We start from the raw sequence: 17,605 nt of genomic DNA, 5'->3' as shown, positions 1-17,605 counted from the left end.
TGCTATCTGTATGAAGAAATAATAATAATTTTTTTTTAAAAAAAAAGCATGGGCAAACTTCGGACCACCAGGTGTTTTGGACTTTGCCCATGCCTGGTGTATGTATGTAGCACACACACTGGTGTATGTACCACACACATATGAAAGGTCTTGGATGTGTAATGAATGCATGTTTGTGTGCATGTGTGTTTATATGTCTGTCTCATATGTACATGAGACATATAGGGTGTGTACTTGTATATGTATATCTATCTATCAATGTTTCTCTGTGTGTGCACTCAAGGCCCGATAAAATAAGGGAAAGGTGCTGATACAAAGGTGGGAGTCTTGAGGGAAACCCACTGAGCAGGCCTGGGCCAACTTCGGCCCTCCAGGTGTTTTGGACTCCAACTCCCACCATTCCTAACAGCCTCAGGCCCCTTCCTTTTACCCCACAGCCGCTTAAGCGGCTGGGGGGTAAAAGGAAGGGGCCTGAGGCTGTTAGGAATGGTGGGAGTTGGAGTCCAAAACACCCGGAGGGCCGAAGTTGGCTCAGGCCTGCTTAGCAGGGAACTGCTTCCCCTCACAAACAACAACAGCCGCATTTCTGTGTGGACGTTTTCAGCTTGGGCCTGCTCCCTCGCGGCCTCTTCCTCCTCCCTCCGCCTTGCATCGCTCTCCTGCGGCTCCCTCCAGGTCCGAATCGCCGCCTTCCGCCCTGCCTCCTTCCCGCCATGGAGTCGCTGGAGGAGCTCTCCCTGGGGCCCTGCACCGCCTCGCAATACATCAGGCCTTTCCGCCTCCGCTACCGGCAGGTAAGGAAGGAGCAAGCCGCCTCCCCGCGCCTTGAGGCCGGGAAGCGCGGCACGAAAGGCCGAGGCTTTCTCGGGGCCTACGGCGCCTCACGATCCAGGCCGAGACAGTAGTAAGCCAGAGCTGCGCCTACGTTACTGAACTCCGTACCTTTAATGTTATCGAACCGTGGGAGATGTAGTTCGACAGTGTCATTAGCATCCTCAAGAATGCCAAACTACAACTCCCATTATTCCTTACCATGGAAAGTGGGGCCAAACTACGTTAAATCTATGGTGTAGATGAACACAGGAAGGCATGCTGGCTGTTGTTTATGTAGAAGGGGGTTTGCACCATGGACATGGGCAGGAACAGTGTCAGGGGACTGTTATGGAGCCAGATTAGAAGGATTATTTGTACAGTAGAGTCTCACTTATCCAACATAAACGGGCCGGCAGAACGTTGGATAAGCGAATATGTTGGATAATAAGGAGGGATTAAGGAAAAGCCTATTAAACATCAAATTAGGTTGTGATTTTACAAATTAAGCACCAAAACATCATGTTACACAACAAATATGACAGAAAAAGTAGTTCAATATGCAGTAATGCTATGTAGTAATTACTGTATTTATGAATTTAGCACCAAAATATCACGATGTATTGAAAACATTGACTATAAAAATGTGTTGGATAATCCAGAACGTTGGATAAGCAAGTGTTGGATAAGTGAGACTCTACTGTACTTGGATGTATGGATAATAATAATAGCCATTATTATTTACAGCAGAGTCTCACTTATCCAACACTCATCCAATGTTCTGGATTATCCAACGCATTTTTGTAGTCAATGTTTTCAATGCATTGTGATATTTTGGTGCTAAATCCGTAAATACAGTAATTACTACATAACATTAATGTGTAATGAACCACTTTTTCTGTCAAATTTGTTGTATAACATAATGTTTTGGTGCTTAATTTGTAAAATCATAACCTATTTTGATGTTTAATAGGCTTTTTCTTAATCTCTCTTTATTATCCAGCATATTCGCTTATCCAACGTTCTGCCGGCCCATTTATGTTGAATAAGTGAGACTTTACTGTAGTTATTTAGTTCCTTGGAGCCCCGGTGGCGCAGCGTGTTAAAGCACTGAGCTGCTGAATTTGTGGACCGAAAGGTCACAGGTTCAAATCTGGGGAGCAGAGTGAGCTCCCGCTGTTAACCCAGCTTCTGCCAACCAAGCAGTTCGAAAACATGCAAATGTGAGTAGATCAATAGGTACCGCTCCGGCGGGAAGGTAACAGTGCTCCATGCAGTCATGCCGGCCACATGACCGTGGAGGTGTCTAAGGACAATGCCAGCTCTGCCTTAGAAATGGAGATGAGCACCAACCCCCAGAGTCGGATACGAATGGACTTAATGTCAGGGGAAAACCTCTACCTTTAACCTTAGTTTCTTACTTCTATTGACAACCTGGAAGTTGTTCAGGGTTTGGTCCTAGGCCCGATTCAACATCTTTATCAATGTAGAGAGCATGCTTATCAAGTTTGAAGGTGACACCAAATTAGGAGGGAGAGCTAATACTCCAGAGAATAGGATCAGAATTCAAAATTACCTTAATAGATTAGAGAGCTGATTGGCCAAAACTAACAAAATGAATTTTAATAAGGACAAATGTAAGGTACTACACTTAGACAGAAAAAATGAAATGCAAAGATACAGGAGGGTGATGCCTGGCTCGACAACAGTTCATGTGAGAAAGATCTTGGAGTCCTTGTGGACAAATTGAACATAAGCCGCCAGTGTGCTGAAGGAGCTAAAAAAGCCAATGGGATTTTGGACTGCATCAAAAGGAGTCTAGTGTCTAGATCAGGCATGGGAAAACTTCGGCCCTCCAGGTGTTTTGGACTACAACTCCCACAATTCCTAACAGCTGGTAGGCTGTTAGCCGAAGCTTGCCCATGCACAGTCTAGATTGAGGGAAGTCATTGCGCCTTTGTATTCTGCTTTGGTTAGACTTCTTTACCTGGAATACTGTGTCCAGTTCAGGGCACCACAGTTCAAAAGAGATGTCTACAAGCTGGAAGGCATCCAGAGGAGGGCAACTGAAATTATCAAAGGTCTGGAGACCATCAATGCCTATGAGTAGTGTCTTAAAGAACTAGGCATGTTGAGCCTGCAGAAGAGAAGGTTGAGAGGAGACATGAGAGCCATGTATAAATATGTGAAAGGGTGTCATAAGGAAGAGGGAGCAGACTTGTTTTCTGCTGCTCTTGAAACTAGGACTCTGAGCAATAGGTTCAAATTACAGGAAAGGAGGTTCCACCTGAACATTAAGAAGAACTTCCTGACCATATGAGCTGTTCAACACTCTGGCTCGGAGTGTGGTGGAAGCTCGTTTGAAAGTTTTTAAACAGAGGCCGAATGGCCACCTGTCAGGGCTACTTTGATTGTGCTTTTCCTGCATGACAAGGGGTTGGAATAGATGGCCCATGTGGTCTCTTCCAAGTCTATGATTCTATTGTTGTCCCACCTTTCTTCCAATATGAGGGCTCTCAAGGCAGCTGGACAGCGAACATGACACAATGCAATTAAATCAAGGTGGATGCATGAAAATGTGAACATTAATTCAGCCTGTGAATTTCATAGGTCTTTCTTAAGCCAAGAATACTGAAATTTTGCTCATCCCTTCCTCTGACATATAATAATAAGAAGAATTTTATTTATATCCCACCCCCTCTCCCAGAAGGGACTGAGAGCAGCTTACAGCAAGTATCAGTTAAAACAATAAAAAAAAACAATAGTACACAGGTCAAATTAACATAACTTAAAATAGAACCATTGCAGTTACTGAAAACATATAAGAATATAACATTATTGTCTCATTATCGTTTGATGTCGATATTTAATGTTTTTTAATGGATGGTATGTTTTGTTTATTAGTTGATTGTACTATATAGCATAATATGTTATATGTTGTTCGCCACCCTGAGTCCCCACTGGGGAGATAGGGCGGAATTCAAATAAAGTTATTTATTATTACAGTAGAGTCTCACTTATCCAACACTCGCTTATCCAATGTTCTGGATTATCCAACGCATTTTTGTAGTCAATGTTTTCAATATATCGTGATATTTTGGTGCTAAATTCATAAATACAGTAATTACTACATAGCATTACTGCAAACTGAATTACTTTTTCTGTCAAATTTGTTGTATAACATGATGTGTTGGTGCTTAATTTGTAAAATCATAACCTAATTTGATGTTTAATAAGCTTTTCCTTAATCTCTCCTTATTATCCAACATATTCGCTTATCCAACGTTCTGCCGGCCTGTTTACGTTGGATACGCGAGACTCTACTGTATTATTATTATTAATATTGTAACATCAACATCAAAAATAGGTGCTCTTGCTAGAATAAAAGCATTAAAAATGTTAAAACCATCGATCTTGCTAAAATACCTCCCCTTTTAAGACTGATAATTTCTTTTGGTCTCCCAACCAAGTAATAGCTAGGGCTGGCCCTTCTCAGCATGCAAGATCAGGTGTGATCTGGTTCCTTTTTTAGAAAGGTATATATGCCCTAATGCTGGATTATTATCATTGTAATTGATATTATTACCCCTTCCACCAATTGAAGTATGGTAGTTGACACAGGATGAGCACCACAATTCAAGAAAAGATGGAAGGTCCAGAGAAGGGCAATGAAATGCTTCAGAGTATGGTGGAGTTTCCTTATCTGGAGTTTTTAAAGCAGAGGCTGGATGCCCATATATCAGAAGTTCTTTGTATTTTCCTGCAAGGCAGAAGGGAGGTGGACCTGGGTGGCCCTTGTGATCTCTTCCAACAAATATCTCTTATTCAGAAATTCTATGAATATCTCTTATCCAGAAATGCCATATGCTCCCAAATTGAGGTTATTTAATGGCTGAGATAATGACACTTTTGCTTTCTGGTGAATCAGTGAGCACAAACTTCATTGCACACCCAAAAATATTTAAAATATTGCCTTCAGGCCATTGTATGAGGTGTATATGAAACATCGATGAATTTCGTGTTTAGAGCCCACTCTAATGATGTCTCATTATGTGTATGCAAATATTCCAAAATCTGGGGAAATCCTAAATGACGTCTGGTCCTAAGCATTTTGGATAAAGGGATTATCAACTTGTAATGTTGTTATCATAAAGATAACCACATACATGTTTAAATACAATTGTTTAAAGCATAATATAAATATACATTGTATTGTCGAAGACCGGAATCACTGGGTTTCTGTGAGTCTTTCAGGCTGTATGGTCATGTTCCAGAAGCTTTCTCTCCTGACGTACAACAGCAACCCATAAATATACATTATCAAGGGAAGGAGAAAATATGCAAGATTATAATCAAAAGCCAAAATGACGTGGTCATTTGAGGGGCTTGTCCCTCCCACAGTGTATCTACATTGTAGAGTTAATACAGTTTGCACCACATTAACTATCATGGCTCAATGCTACAGAATCCTGGAACTTGTACTTTGGTGAAGTTCCAGCACTCTTTGGCAGGGAAGGCTAAAGTCCTTGTTGAACTACAGCTCCCATGATTCCATAGCATTGAGCCATGGCAGTTAAAGTTGTGTCAAACTGCATTAATTCTACAGTGTAGTCTAGCTCAAGAGGAGATTATGCATTCCTACTCCTTCTGGGGGGTTTATGAGTAAAAGTAGCTTTTAAGTGCATTTGTAGCTCTGACTGGGGGCATTCTTTCCTAGTGAAATTGCCAATTTTTAGTTTCCCTAAAACAGATACCACATACACACCTCCCAGAAAAAAACTGACCAAAAAGCTGATCTTCCCCTCCTACATTGTTATAACACCACTTTGATAAAAAGTTGAACATCTCTTATCCAGAATTACAAATACTCCAAAATCCAAATTTGTCCACATAGATGGCTGAGATACTGACGCCTTTTCTTTCTGATCGTGAAGCGTGCACAATCTTTGTTTCGTGCACAAAATTATTTTTAAAATATTGTACCTCCGGGCTATGTGCATAAGGTGTTTATGAACCATAAATGAGTCTTATGTTTAGACTTGAATGCCGTCAACAAGATATTTCATTATAGACATAGTATGCAACAGAGGTACTCCAAAATCCTAAAGAATCAAAAACACTTCTGGTCACTTCCCAAACATTTCAGATAAGGGATACTCAACTGATACTGCTTTAGCTCCTATGGAATCATGGGATTTGTAGTTTGTTGAGGCTACAGAAATCAAACTACAAATCCAGGATTCCGTAGGATGGAGCCAAAGGGCCCTGAATGACATATCAAACTCTTATAATTGTGTAATGTAAAAGAAACCTAGGACAAGCAATTATGAGCATACACAGAATTCCTGCCCCTAGAACCCTGGTTTCATTCTTAATGACAGCAATTCAACAATGAGTTATTAACAGTGATTTTTGTTTGCATTTCTTATGGTTCTAGGGGACTTGTGTACAATATATACATATCTATTGTGACATACACATTTTAAAAATGTAAATCAAAATGGACACGGCGGTCAGCTAGTGACAATAGAGAGAAGAAAAGTCCACTCATCGTGAGGAAGGAGTGGAGAGAGCATAAAATGAACTAGAGAGCACATGAGTCCAGAAAAGAAAGGCCACTTTCTTTCCATATACCCCACTCTCAGTGATCTTTTAACATGACAATTATGCAAAATATATAAAGAGGTCTTTTTGTTCTGCATATGAATGTAGCAAGAAATCTGTGAAAACATCCAAAACACAATTATTACTTTCATAGGTAAATCCATATTTTTGTATAAAAAAAAACGGGGGGGGGGGGGGGGGGAGATTATCGGCCACAAAAAAATGAACATCAGGTGACAGGATATCATTCTTGCATATTCTCACCAAATTGGACACTTAGGTTACCCTGAATTTGATGCACGTTATTCAAATCGATGCATTATTTCACTTTTCTCTTTCATGGATGCCATGTTCTTTGGAAGCTTATTTGCACCAAATTAATGGCCTTTTAGACCATTTATCCACATGAATAAATAGTTCAGTTTTTGAATAATATGAATTCTATGTCATGGGGGTCAGGGTATTAGAGATGCTTAGGTGGTGCATGGCCAAAAAAAGGTTGTGAACCACTGCCCTAGGGTCTGTATGTATTGATTTGTAGCCCCTTTCAAGAGCTTGTGTAGATTGCTCCCCTCACATTCTTTTGGAAAGGAAATGCTTCCTTGCCAGACGGACTAAGTGTGCTGTGGGTGCCTGTTTCCTAAGCATGACTCAGTATCATCCTTTTTTCCTTCTGGGATGACAGAGGAGGGGAATTCTGGCCTCATAGGTTTTACAGCTGCCAGCTGTGCTGCCAGAGGGGTGGCTTGAGGTCAGAAGAAAGGCAATAACTTCCTAGTGCACCACCCTACAACTGTGGCTCTCTTAGAGCAAAGGTAAGCACTGTGGCTACGCCAGCAAAACCACACACACATTTGTAGCATGAACCACTCAGATATAGATATTGATATAGAGATCTGTGTCTCACCTGCTTCTAGATCTGCCAAGAGGATAACATTTCTGACTCGGAGGATTATCTTCTGGCTGGAGATGGGAGTTTATTCCTACTTTCTCATTTTGGGGCCACATTACATGACGTAAAAATATTGGTGCTAATTCATTTTTGCACACTTTCACTTTTGAGGTGCCCCTGCCCAGTATGGTATATATTTATTGTGTTTGCATTTGACAAATCTCCTTAGCTGGAGCCTGGATTTGGGATCTAAAAGTCACAAATTTATGATCACAGAGTCATTTATTTTGTAGCAGAGATGAAGAAAATATTATTGCTTGGGAAAATTTATGAACTATTTTAAGTTTCTTGGGGACTCCCTTTCTAACATTTTAGCCATTTTACTGTGTATATGAGATCTGGGAACATTTAGAATTGACTCTTTAATCTGTTTTATTTTTATCACTTAATAGTGCTGAAAAAGAATATATTCTTTTTCAGCACTATTAAGTGTTCTTATATAATTTATGAAGATAGTAATTTTCCTATATGTGACTTATATCACTATATACACCAGTTAAAATTAGCTTCCCCCAACCTCCCCATTAAAAATCCTAATCAAAATAATACAATTTAAAAATTAAAATGGACTTCCTACTGCAAAGAGAAAGATTGAAAATACTATTGTAATCTTATTTTAGACCGTTTCTTCATCTGCCTTGCTATCTCAGTGTTTTACTTAATCTTTAAAACCTGCAAATATGTTTACATTTTATTTTTTCTCCTTCACACACATTGTTGTGAAAATAATGTCTTGCACATTCTGGCATAAAAAGAGAAGTGCATTTCTCCTTCCCCTAAAGTGTTGTCATTAACATCTCTTTCAACATTAAAACTTTCCCTGTTTGTGTGATAGTTGTAAAAGTTGCCAGTTCTATTACTCTATATTTGTTTTCCTTTCCCCATATAAAACCCATCCTCACAAAATTGCCTCAGTAATATTCTGAGAGATGGCTTCTAGCCTTTTTTTATGTGGTTTCAGGGGGCTTGGCTCAACTGTTATATCTTGTTGTTGGTGATGTTATTTTCTGTCAAGTAGATTTTGACTTATGGTGAGCTTGTGAATAAGAGACCTCTGCTCAGATCTTGCAAAATTAGGAGTATGGATTCTTGCATGAACCAATATACCTCTAGCGTAGTCTTCCTCTTTTCTTCCTACCATTGGCAGTACTGAGCCTTATTATCTTATCCAATGAATCACATCACCTCATGAGGTGTCCAAAGTACAACAGCCTCAGTTTAGTCTTTGCTGTGCTAGTTTTTAAAGGTACCATTGGAGTTGTCTTTGTTTCCTTCTTCCAAATAGACATTCAATTAACCACTCCGTTTCATTGTATACCTTTTTGATGATGTCAATGATGCATGGTGCTTTGAAAAGGAAAAAAAATCAAATATTAATATATTGAATTGGAAGCTGTTGAAATACAATTCCCAGCAGTTCTAGCTACCAAATGTAGCTAGAGAAACATTTGGAAGGCTGCATAATTCCTAGCCCTCGTCCAGATAGGATAGTAGCAACCAACCATCTCTTAAAAACCCACAAGCAGGGGTTTTACCCTCCAAGTATTTTGGAATCTTAATCCAAATAAATCTTTTTCATTAACCATGTTTGATGGAACTGATAAGTCCAAAGCATTTGCGTATTCCTGGCATAGAGGCCACAGACTTCTCCCTCCAATTGTTTGTCTTCAGTACAGTTGTCTTCTCCTGTTTCAATAGTGGAAGTCTGTTTTTCTAACAAGTTGATAGTGTTCAAAACTCCTTGCAGTTTTCACAACTATTGCAATAGAAACATAAAACCCTTGGTGAAGTCTTCGGCACTGTTGTGAATTCAAAACACAAGTTGAAATAACAATAAATTGTCCCAGAAAATATTTTGTGCTCCTTCCTCTGAATTGAGGGGTTACAAGTAATTCTTTAAAAAGATGAACAACTTTTTGTTCATCCATTTTTACATTGGATAAGTCAGGTTTTCCTGATTTTAAATGTTCACAGCTTATGAGTTAGATAAATCAAGCTGTCCGTTCTCATTCTTCCTCAGTATTTTTCAGTGGATAATAGCTGAGCACTTAACCTGTGTTTTAATGATACAATCCTGTGCACATGTATTTGGAAGTGAGATCCTTCAAGCCCAACTGACCTTTTCAAGTAGGGTTCAATAACATGAAAGTCAATGAGTGACTATGTGCAATCATGCTCTCTCAGCTTCAGATGAAGGCAATGACATCCCCACCCCCACCCCAAACTAATCTTGCTGAGAAAATACTGTGATAAGTTGAAAATTACTTAAAGGCACACAAGAGCAAATATACACCCAAGGGCTGAATTCTTCAATTACATCACTAACTCTTGCTTTGTGTGGGTTATTATTTCAGTATCCACAAAAATTATGCAGAAAGTACTCATCTCCATGATTTTTAAAGAAAAGAAGTGTCATTCCATCCAAATCCTCATATAGAATCACACTAGGCAGTTATTCTGGGTTGTTTTGTTTGAAAACTGTTTCTCCCACACTTGGAAGTGAATGGGAGTGAGCTCTCTTACACCCTCACTGCATTTCTGTTAGTTCTCATGCTTGCTTCCTTGCACCTGAATCATGACAATACCACTTACACTGTCCCATTTGGTCCACATCCTGCTCCATGATTATGCAACTGCATAATCACACAATTACATAATGACTCTGTTATGGAAACACCCCCACTTCCAACCCCAACCAGGAAGAGGAATACACATCATGCCACTTCCACCATTTATTTCAATGCTCTGCCCTCCCCTCCAATTGTAATCAGCACTTGCCCAGTTCTGCTTTGTATATCACTCATGTAACTTTTATATACAGGCAATCCCCAAGTTACAAATTTCATAAAATCAAGCTGGAAAACAGTAGATGAGCCTATAGCAGTTCTCTTAGAAATGCTTGTGTTCCTAATGCAACCACAAGAAGTTGTCTGGGCGTGTACTGCTAAATATTCTTAGGAAATTCTCAAGGGAGGAATAATGAAATAATATATACTGCAACCACAATATTCCCAGTATTATAATAACACAGGATGAAGCATTCTCACCTGAAGTGAGAATGTAGGCTGCAGATCATTAACAGATTCTTGCCATTTGGAAAATAATGGACTTTCAGATAGTCTTAACAGCCTTATAGAATGGTACAGCATTGAAAAACCACAATGTTGTGCAATAAGCCCCAGGCTAAGACAGGACTAATGCAGCCTAATTGAGGTATAACATTGTTGTGTAATAAACTCTTAGTATTAAATTCTAGTGATAACATATTGGCTGTGTAGTCCTACCAGATGACTAATTTTTGTCCAGCCTGACTCCTTTTGTAGTGCTTGGGAACACAAGTTTGTTGTTGTTTGATTCTTTATGTTCTGTTCCTTAGGGCTATTTCTCTAATGTGGGCAAAAGCGTGTATTTTGATCATTCTGTTTTTCTTTGTGAATCTATGAATAGAGACAAAAAAAATTTAGTCCACTTGTGACGGCGCGAGTGGCGCCATCTATATGTCAAACTATAAGTTTCAAGATTTGAATTGTTGTATCATGCCTGATTTTGCCCTTACCCTGTAAATGTAGTTGGATTGGTTATTTATATCTGTCAATCAATGTTGTTTGTACCTGTTACATTGCTCACTCAGCAAAACTGTTTGGCTCCACCTCTTCCTGGAGTAGGACTGTGTTTCCTCCTTTTCATTCCACTCTATCGGATGGACGTGAAAGAGAGGCTTGGCTCTGAAAGCCCTTCAAAAGTTACCTCTCAGCACCAATTCTGAGGTTCTTACCCTTGGGACTCACACTTCATGTTCAGGGCCAACCTGAACAACGTTGAGGAGTCTCAAGCGCCTTCACATCAGTCCTTTGGCAACAGAGGAAGACTCTTGTCTTCAGATATAGGTCATTGGACTGAGGCTGAGTTTGCTCCGGCATTCACAGCCAGAGAGAGAGGGATCTGGACAAGCTTCATGGACTTAAACAACCAAAGACTGTAATGTATATTTTCTTTTACCCCCTTTGTGAAGAATAAACCCAGTTTTTGAGTTAACTACAGTGTTTTGGTCCTTGGGAGTTCCAGTTTCCCTAAAGGAGGGCAAGAAGCAATCCCCTGGGGAAAGATGTCACGTCCATGCCTCTTTCACTAAGAGTTTACAGCCCCAGGCGCGACGGCACACCACTTTCTCCAGAGGCTCAATAAATGTCTCCAGAAAGCTACCGAGCAAGATCTGAGGCAGCAACCTGTATGTTTTTTCTTTGATGTATCATTTGCCTTTCACTCTGTCTTTTCCTCTCCTTGCTTCCAGTCAGCTTTTTATGTATCATATATTTCAATCTAATCTCTTTGCTGAGTATCCTGATCCCTTTTCACTTTCATATTAATGACATTTAATGTGCTGCAGTGTGCTTTGTGATTTCATGGTGGTTGTTAGCCCTAGGTTCCTGTATGGAAGGGCAGATTGTAAACAAATAAAATCTATCCATATTTTAAAAAAATATTTCAGGATATGTCCTTGTTCTAATTAATCTAATTCTCCTATTATCCCCCCAAGACTCCATACCAATCAAAATATAAAAATTGTTTATATACTCATGTATCAGTCGACCTCATGTATAAGTTGATGGCAGGTTTGGGGGTGAAAATTTTTGAGTTTGGCTTGATCCATGGATAATTCAGTGGGTTAGTACTTCTGTGACGGCGCGAGTGGCGCCATCTATGTGTTGGAACTATAAGTTGCAAGATTTGAATTGTTGTATCATGCCTGATTTTGCCCTTACCCTGTAAATGTAGTTGGATTGGTTATTTATATCTGTCAATCAATGTTGTTTGTACCTGTTACATTGCTCACTTAGCTAAACTATTTGGCTCCACCTCTTCCTGGAGTAGGACTGTGTTTCCTCTTTTCATTCCATCAGCAAGTTCTCTTATCGGATGGACGTGAAAGAGAGGCTTGGCTCAAAAAGCCCTTCAAAAGTTACCTCTCAGCACCAGTTCTGAGGTTCTTACCCTTGGGACTCACACTTCATGTTCAGGGCCAACCTGAACAACGTTGAGGAGTCTCAAGCGCCTTCACATCAGTCCTTTGGCAACAGAGGAAGACTCTTGTCTTCAGATATAGGTCATTGGACTGAGGCTGAGTTTGCTCCGGCATTCACAGCCAGAGAAAGAGGGATCTGGACAAGCTTCATGGACTTAAACAATCAAAGACTGTAATGTATATTTTCTTTTACCCCCTTTGTGAAGAATAAACCCAGTTTTTGAGTTAACTACAGTGTTTTGGTCCTTGGGAGTTCCAGTTTCCCTAAAGGAGGGCAAGAAGCAATCCCCTGGGGAAAGATGTCACGTCCATGCCTCTTTCACTAAGAGTACAGCCCCAGGCGCGACGGCACAACTTCTTTTAGGTTTTCCAGGAAGGACTAAGTTCTTTCCACTCTATTCAGAGAAAGGATTAGTTCATTTTTATATGTATACAGGTTCAAGGATAAGTCAATCCAGATATTTTGTGTGATTTGATTCAGATTTCTAGTTATACAAAAGTATATTGGTTAATTGCTTCCTTCAAATCACATATAATTAACACTCTCCCTAAGTGTTTGAGCCATACCTAGAGTTTTAGAACAGGACGGCTTGCATGATGCTTGCCTCTATAACTACAGCAGAGTCTCACTTATCCAACATAAATGGGCCGGCAGAACGTTGGATAAGCGAATATGTTGGATAATAAGGAGAAATTAAGGAGAAGCCTATTAAACATCAAATTAAGTTATGATTTTACAAATTAAGCACCAAAACATCATGTTATACAACAAATCTGGCAGAAAAAGTAGTTTAATACGCAGTAATGTTACGTAGTAATTACTGTATTACGAATTCTGCACCAAAATATCATGATATATTGAAAACATTGACTACAAAATTGCGTTGGATAATCCAGAACGTTGGATAAGCGAGTGTTGGATAAGTGAGACTCTACTGTATATGAAAATATAAAGCTTTATAATTTTGAGCTCTCTGGAAAAATAAGAGAAATCTGAGGCAACTTGCCATTTATAAGATGGTACATGTCCCTCATTCTAGGCTTTTTGATTGAATACTGATGAATCTGGTGCAGTGCTTCTGTGAAAAGTTACAACTGAGCTCATAACTGTAGGTCAGTAGTGGCCAATGCAAATATGCAATTGTATATTGTAGCAAATGTTGTGAAGTTGCCGTGTCTACGCATTTGTTTCTGAAAGTATCAATGGAAGTTGTAATATGATTTTTTATATATATATAAAATGGATTTGGTTACAAACCATATTTGTTTGTTTCCGAGAACTGATAATCAAATCTGGAAATTGATAAAATCAGCAAGTTTTCTACCTTATTGCTTCTTTGGAAGAAAATATGAAGATCCTTATACAAAAGATACTGATGTTATAGCCCAGATTTACACACGGCATAACCTATCAGCTCAAATACAGTAAACCAGCTCACCAGATGTGCAGTCCTCTATTACATTGTATGCTTTGTTTGGAGGACATGACTCATTCAAGGAATTCTTTTGTTTTGTAGCTGTGTATGCTAAAAGTAGACATTTTTTCTGCTAGGTGTCAGAGCTACTGTCTGCATTTGGCAGAATGTCCTGTCATATAGCACCAAGACTGTAGTCGGGCTGGCACTTGAGTGACTAGCTATGTGCCATACTCTGCTCCTGATGTAAAGAGAGAAGTTGATCTGTACTCAAGAGGGAAGGGATTTAAGTTCAATAGAAGGCTACATGTCCTGTTTGCAGCCTTGGGTGCAATCTTGGCCTCTATTTGAAAACATCTCAGATAGCAAACCTTGCCTGGCTTCTGCTAGCCTGATCTGTCTTTGGCTAGATAGGCCAGTCATCTTTCTTATATAAAGTTATCCAGAATACCTAGCTCCAAAGAGTACTAAACAATAACTTAATATGCATTCTGTTTATGGGTATGAATTATTGAATGATGGCTGTATTTAAATGCTGAAATCCAGTGGCTGCTTTATTAGTTTTACTTTATATAATTCAGTAATGTGAGCTGTAGATACTGTTGGATTGCAACTCTAAAAAAGCCTAGTGAGGAAAATCAACGACATGGGTTGATTGGAAATTAAGAGGTTGTCTGAACAGACAAAAAATTGTACTCACCTGCAATCCTGACACATATTTTCGACAATTCATGTGCAATGTGGTACCTTGAATTTTAATATGGAGTCAAGAAACCTGCCTTTTACCTCACACTTTTACAGAAAACCCAGATGTTTTGACTTGTGGCCACCTCTCCAAGCGGCATCACTTCACTGTGAAATTGAGAGGAGTCAGTGGTTTTAATGCTGTTTAAAGAAGATGTGTGCGCACATGGATATTTGCACTGTAGTGTATCCCTATTATTATATCCACGCTTAACAGAAAATATATAAAAGTGGAACGTTTATAGCTATTTGGCTGAAAATAATTCAAAGAATTGGAAATACAGACTTTTAGGGTGATACAATAATGTGTGTAATGTATGTAGTGTCAACAGGATCTATGCAAGGTTGGAAACTTTGATAGAATATTTCCCCCCATTAGTATAGCCAAGCCCTAAATTCAAGAACGTTTATTATCATAGAAATAGAAGAGGTCACAAGGGGTATTCTCCAGTCCAATCCCATTCTGCCATGCAGGAACACAACACACAATCCAAGCACTCCTGACAAATGTCCACCCAACCTCTGTTTAAAAGACCCTACAGAAAAGGAAACTCCACAACACTCTGAGGCAGTAGATTACACAAGGTTCATTAATTAAAAAAAAATTATATGCTATGTTTGCCGGATGTAGAACCCAAATAGCATACGCCACCTTCAAGAGACAAAGCTTTTTTCTTCAGTGTAATATTTGGAAGGGAACTGCTGGCTTCTGTCCTTGCATATAAAAGGTCTTTTATTACAGTTATATTATCTTCACAGCGACTCTGAGTACTTCTTCAGAAATGATGAGTAATGATCTCAGAGTCTTTACAAAGAATCTTACTGAAAAGGGGGGAATTTCATCAAGTCAGAGACCATCTCCCATCATGGCAGAACTTTACTGGGAAGAGATGACGAAATTCTGCCTTCTGTCCAACTTTAAAAGTGAACAAGTTCCCGCAGGCTGTTGATTTGTTAGCCTTGTTCTTTACCCCAGGCTTGAGGAAAAAGTGACATTTTGCTGTACTCAAATAACATGCTGTAGTAACATATCTTTACTCAAGTTTAATATCCATATTTTACAATCAGGATGAGGCATGTTTGCTAATTAATGCCTATTTTGTGAGTACTGCTTTGTCCTATGAACAGCAAATGATTACAGGGAGCTTTGTGCACAATATCAAGTTTGTATGTGAACTTGATTTTCTTTATTGCTTTTAATTTAGACAGCATCTTATCCTGGCCTTTATTGAGCACTTCCTTGTCTTCAAACATGTCCTTTAAACATTGACCAGAATGTCATTAATATATTAACGTTTGAGTTTAAACAAACTTTTAAAGGTTAGTTTCCTTCAATGGCTCACTTAATGGCACACCAACATCATGAGCTCTGATCGAAACGACATTAATTATTTGCTCCAGGTTTTCCTTGCTGAGTCCCAAACATCTAAATATTTCATGTGGAGTCTGGGAGAGACTCTCATAGCCTGGGACAGAGCAGCTGGCCTGGACATGGGCTGATGCCCCAGTTGACAGGTTGTTGGATTAGAAAGAATATCAAAGGGAGCAAGCAAGATTAGGGATAAGTGAACATCTGACAGCAGTTTCCAGCAGGGGAGAACAGATGATAAACAATGGGAATGGGGTACTTGGGGGGAGATGAGAGGTGAGAAGGCCATGGGAAAAGTGTGGCGGCAATCACTAAAGCTCCAGGTTGCTTCGCCTCATGAATAGAAGAGGAAATGGGATTTGCAGGGACAGATGTGATGTGCGGTGATGAATACATTATAGGCCAAAGAAAGGCAAAACTCCTCAAGGTGAGTGATGTTCTTTCCATGAATCTGTTCAATATAGTCATGGGAAAGTCTTTGCCTTTCAAAAGATGGCCTTTGGGATATCCACGGCAGAAAGAGATGATACTAATTTGAGAGTGTGGGCTCACGTTTCAACATTAATTTTAATAAAATCCTTATTCTGCTAAGAGCCAAAGAATAAAAGAAGAGTAGGAGAGATTGGGGGATTAAAAAAAATATTATTTATGGTCTGTGTTTGTGTATAACATTGAACAGCACAGATGAATACATTTATCTGGGACACTAGTATGTTTTATCTCCTTTAGCTTCAGTGTGTAAAGCAGGGTTCTCTCAGTTTCTTTCTTAGTCCATTTGGTTTTGCAGATTGTTTTCTGTCACATAGAACAAATATGAACTTGGGCAGGGAATTTTTTACAACTAAGTGTGACAACAACAAAAGTGTGTATTACCTGCAACTATTAGTTGTGCTAAAGGAAAATTTTAGTGTATGACAGACTGCCAGTCCAGTGACTGAAGGCACAAGAACCCTGCCATCCCTTTCATATTTACAGCAGCATATTTACAGTCTGGTCCACTGATTTTATGTTAAAGATGGAAGTAACTGGATTTAAATCAACTTCTCTCCTTTGGACTCTCTCTCTCTCCCTCTCTCTCTCTCTCTCTCTCTCTCTCTCTCTCTCTCTCTATATATATATATATATATATATATACACACACACACACACACACTTAAATCCAATTCCTTCCAGCTTTAACTAAAACTATATATGGCAGCTGTAGTTACCTAGGCACTGTTGCCTGCTGTTGATACCTTGATTTATGTATCTTTACAATACAACTTTGCTGTATAATGCTAAGAGAATTTACTGGATCCTTTGATGGTCTCCAGCACTTCCTGTCATATTTTAACAATTTGATTAAATTTCAAGCCTAAGGAGCGAGCAGCTACTATACAGCAAATCGTTCAAAATGTTCCCTTTCCTTTACAAGCACTATGGTATTAAGGGAGAAGGGACCATATCTCTTATTCCCTTCTATTCAGGGCGTAAAGACACATAATTCCCCTTTAGTGAACATATCCCATAATCATGATATGTAAAGGGGAAAGTGTCAATTCCATCTTAGCGGGGCAGATGCCTCTGGCCGCTCTTGCCATTTCCTTGTCCAGGGATTCAAAAAGATCAAAAATGGCACCACCAGTGGAGAGAGAAAGGTAGTCGGTGCTGCTTCTTGGTTTTCCAGGCACAAACTAAGCTCTTTTATC

The 17,605-nt window shown here is 39.4% G+C and overlaps 1 protein-coding gene across 2 annotated transcripts in view; it reads left to right on the top strand.

Annotated features, from left to right (window-relative positions):
• The first annotated feature begins 471 nt into the window (after nucleotides 1-471).
• The window catches only part of nudt14 (nudix hydrolase 14), a 70,094-nt gene continuing 52,960 nt past the window's right edge, over nucleotides 472-17,605 (top strand). The window contains exon 1 of one of the 2 annotated variants that reach the window (XM_062968563.1): nucleotides 472-794. In XM_062968563.1, the coding sequence (XP_062824633.1) occupies nucleotides 487-794 (308 nt within the window). In that variant the 5' untranslated portion in view covers nucleotides 472-486. The remainder of the gene's footprint in view (nucleotides 795-17,605) is intronic. The other variant, XM_062968564.1, reaches the window with a different exon arrangement.

This window comes from Anolis carolinensis, chromosome 1 (assembly GCF_035594765.1).
Source record: "Anolis carolinensis isolate JA03-04 chromosome 1, rAnoCar3.1.pri, whole genome shotgun sequence".
Classification (NCBI taxonomy): domain Eukaryota; kingdom Metazoa; phylum Chordata; class Lepidosauria; order Squamata; family Dactyloidae; genus Anolis; species Anolis carolinensis.
Note: the sequence above shows the minus strand (reverse complement) of the source record. Positions and strands in the feature narration are given on the sequence as shown.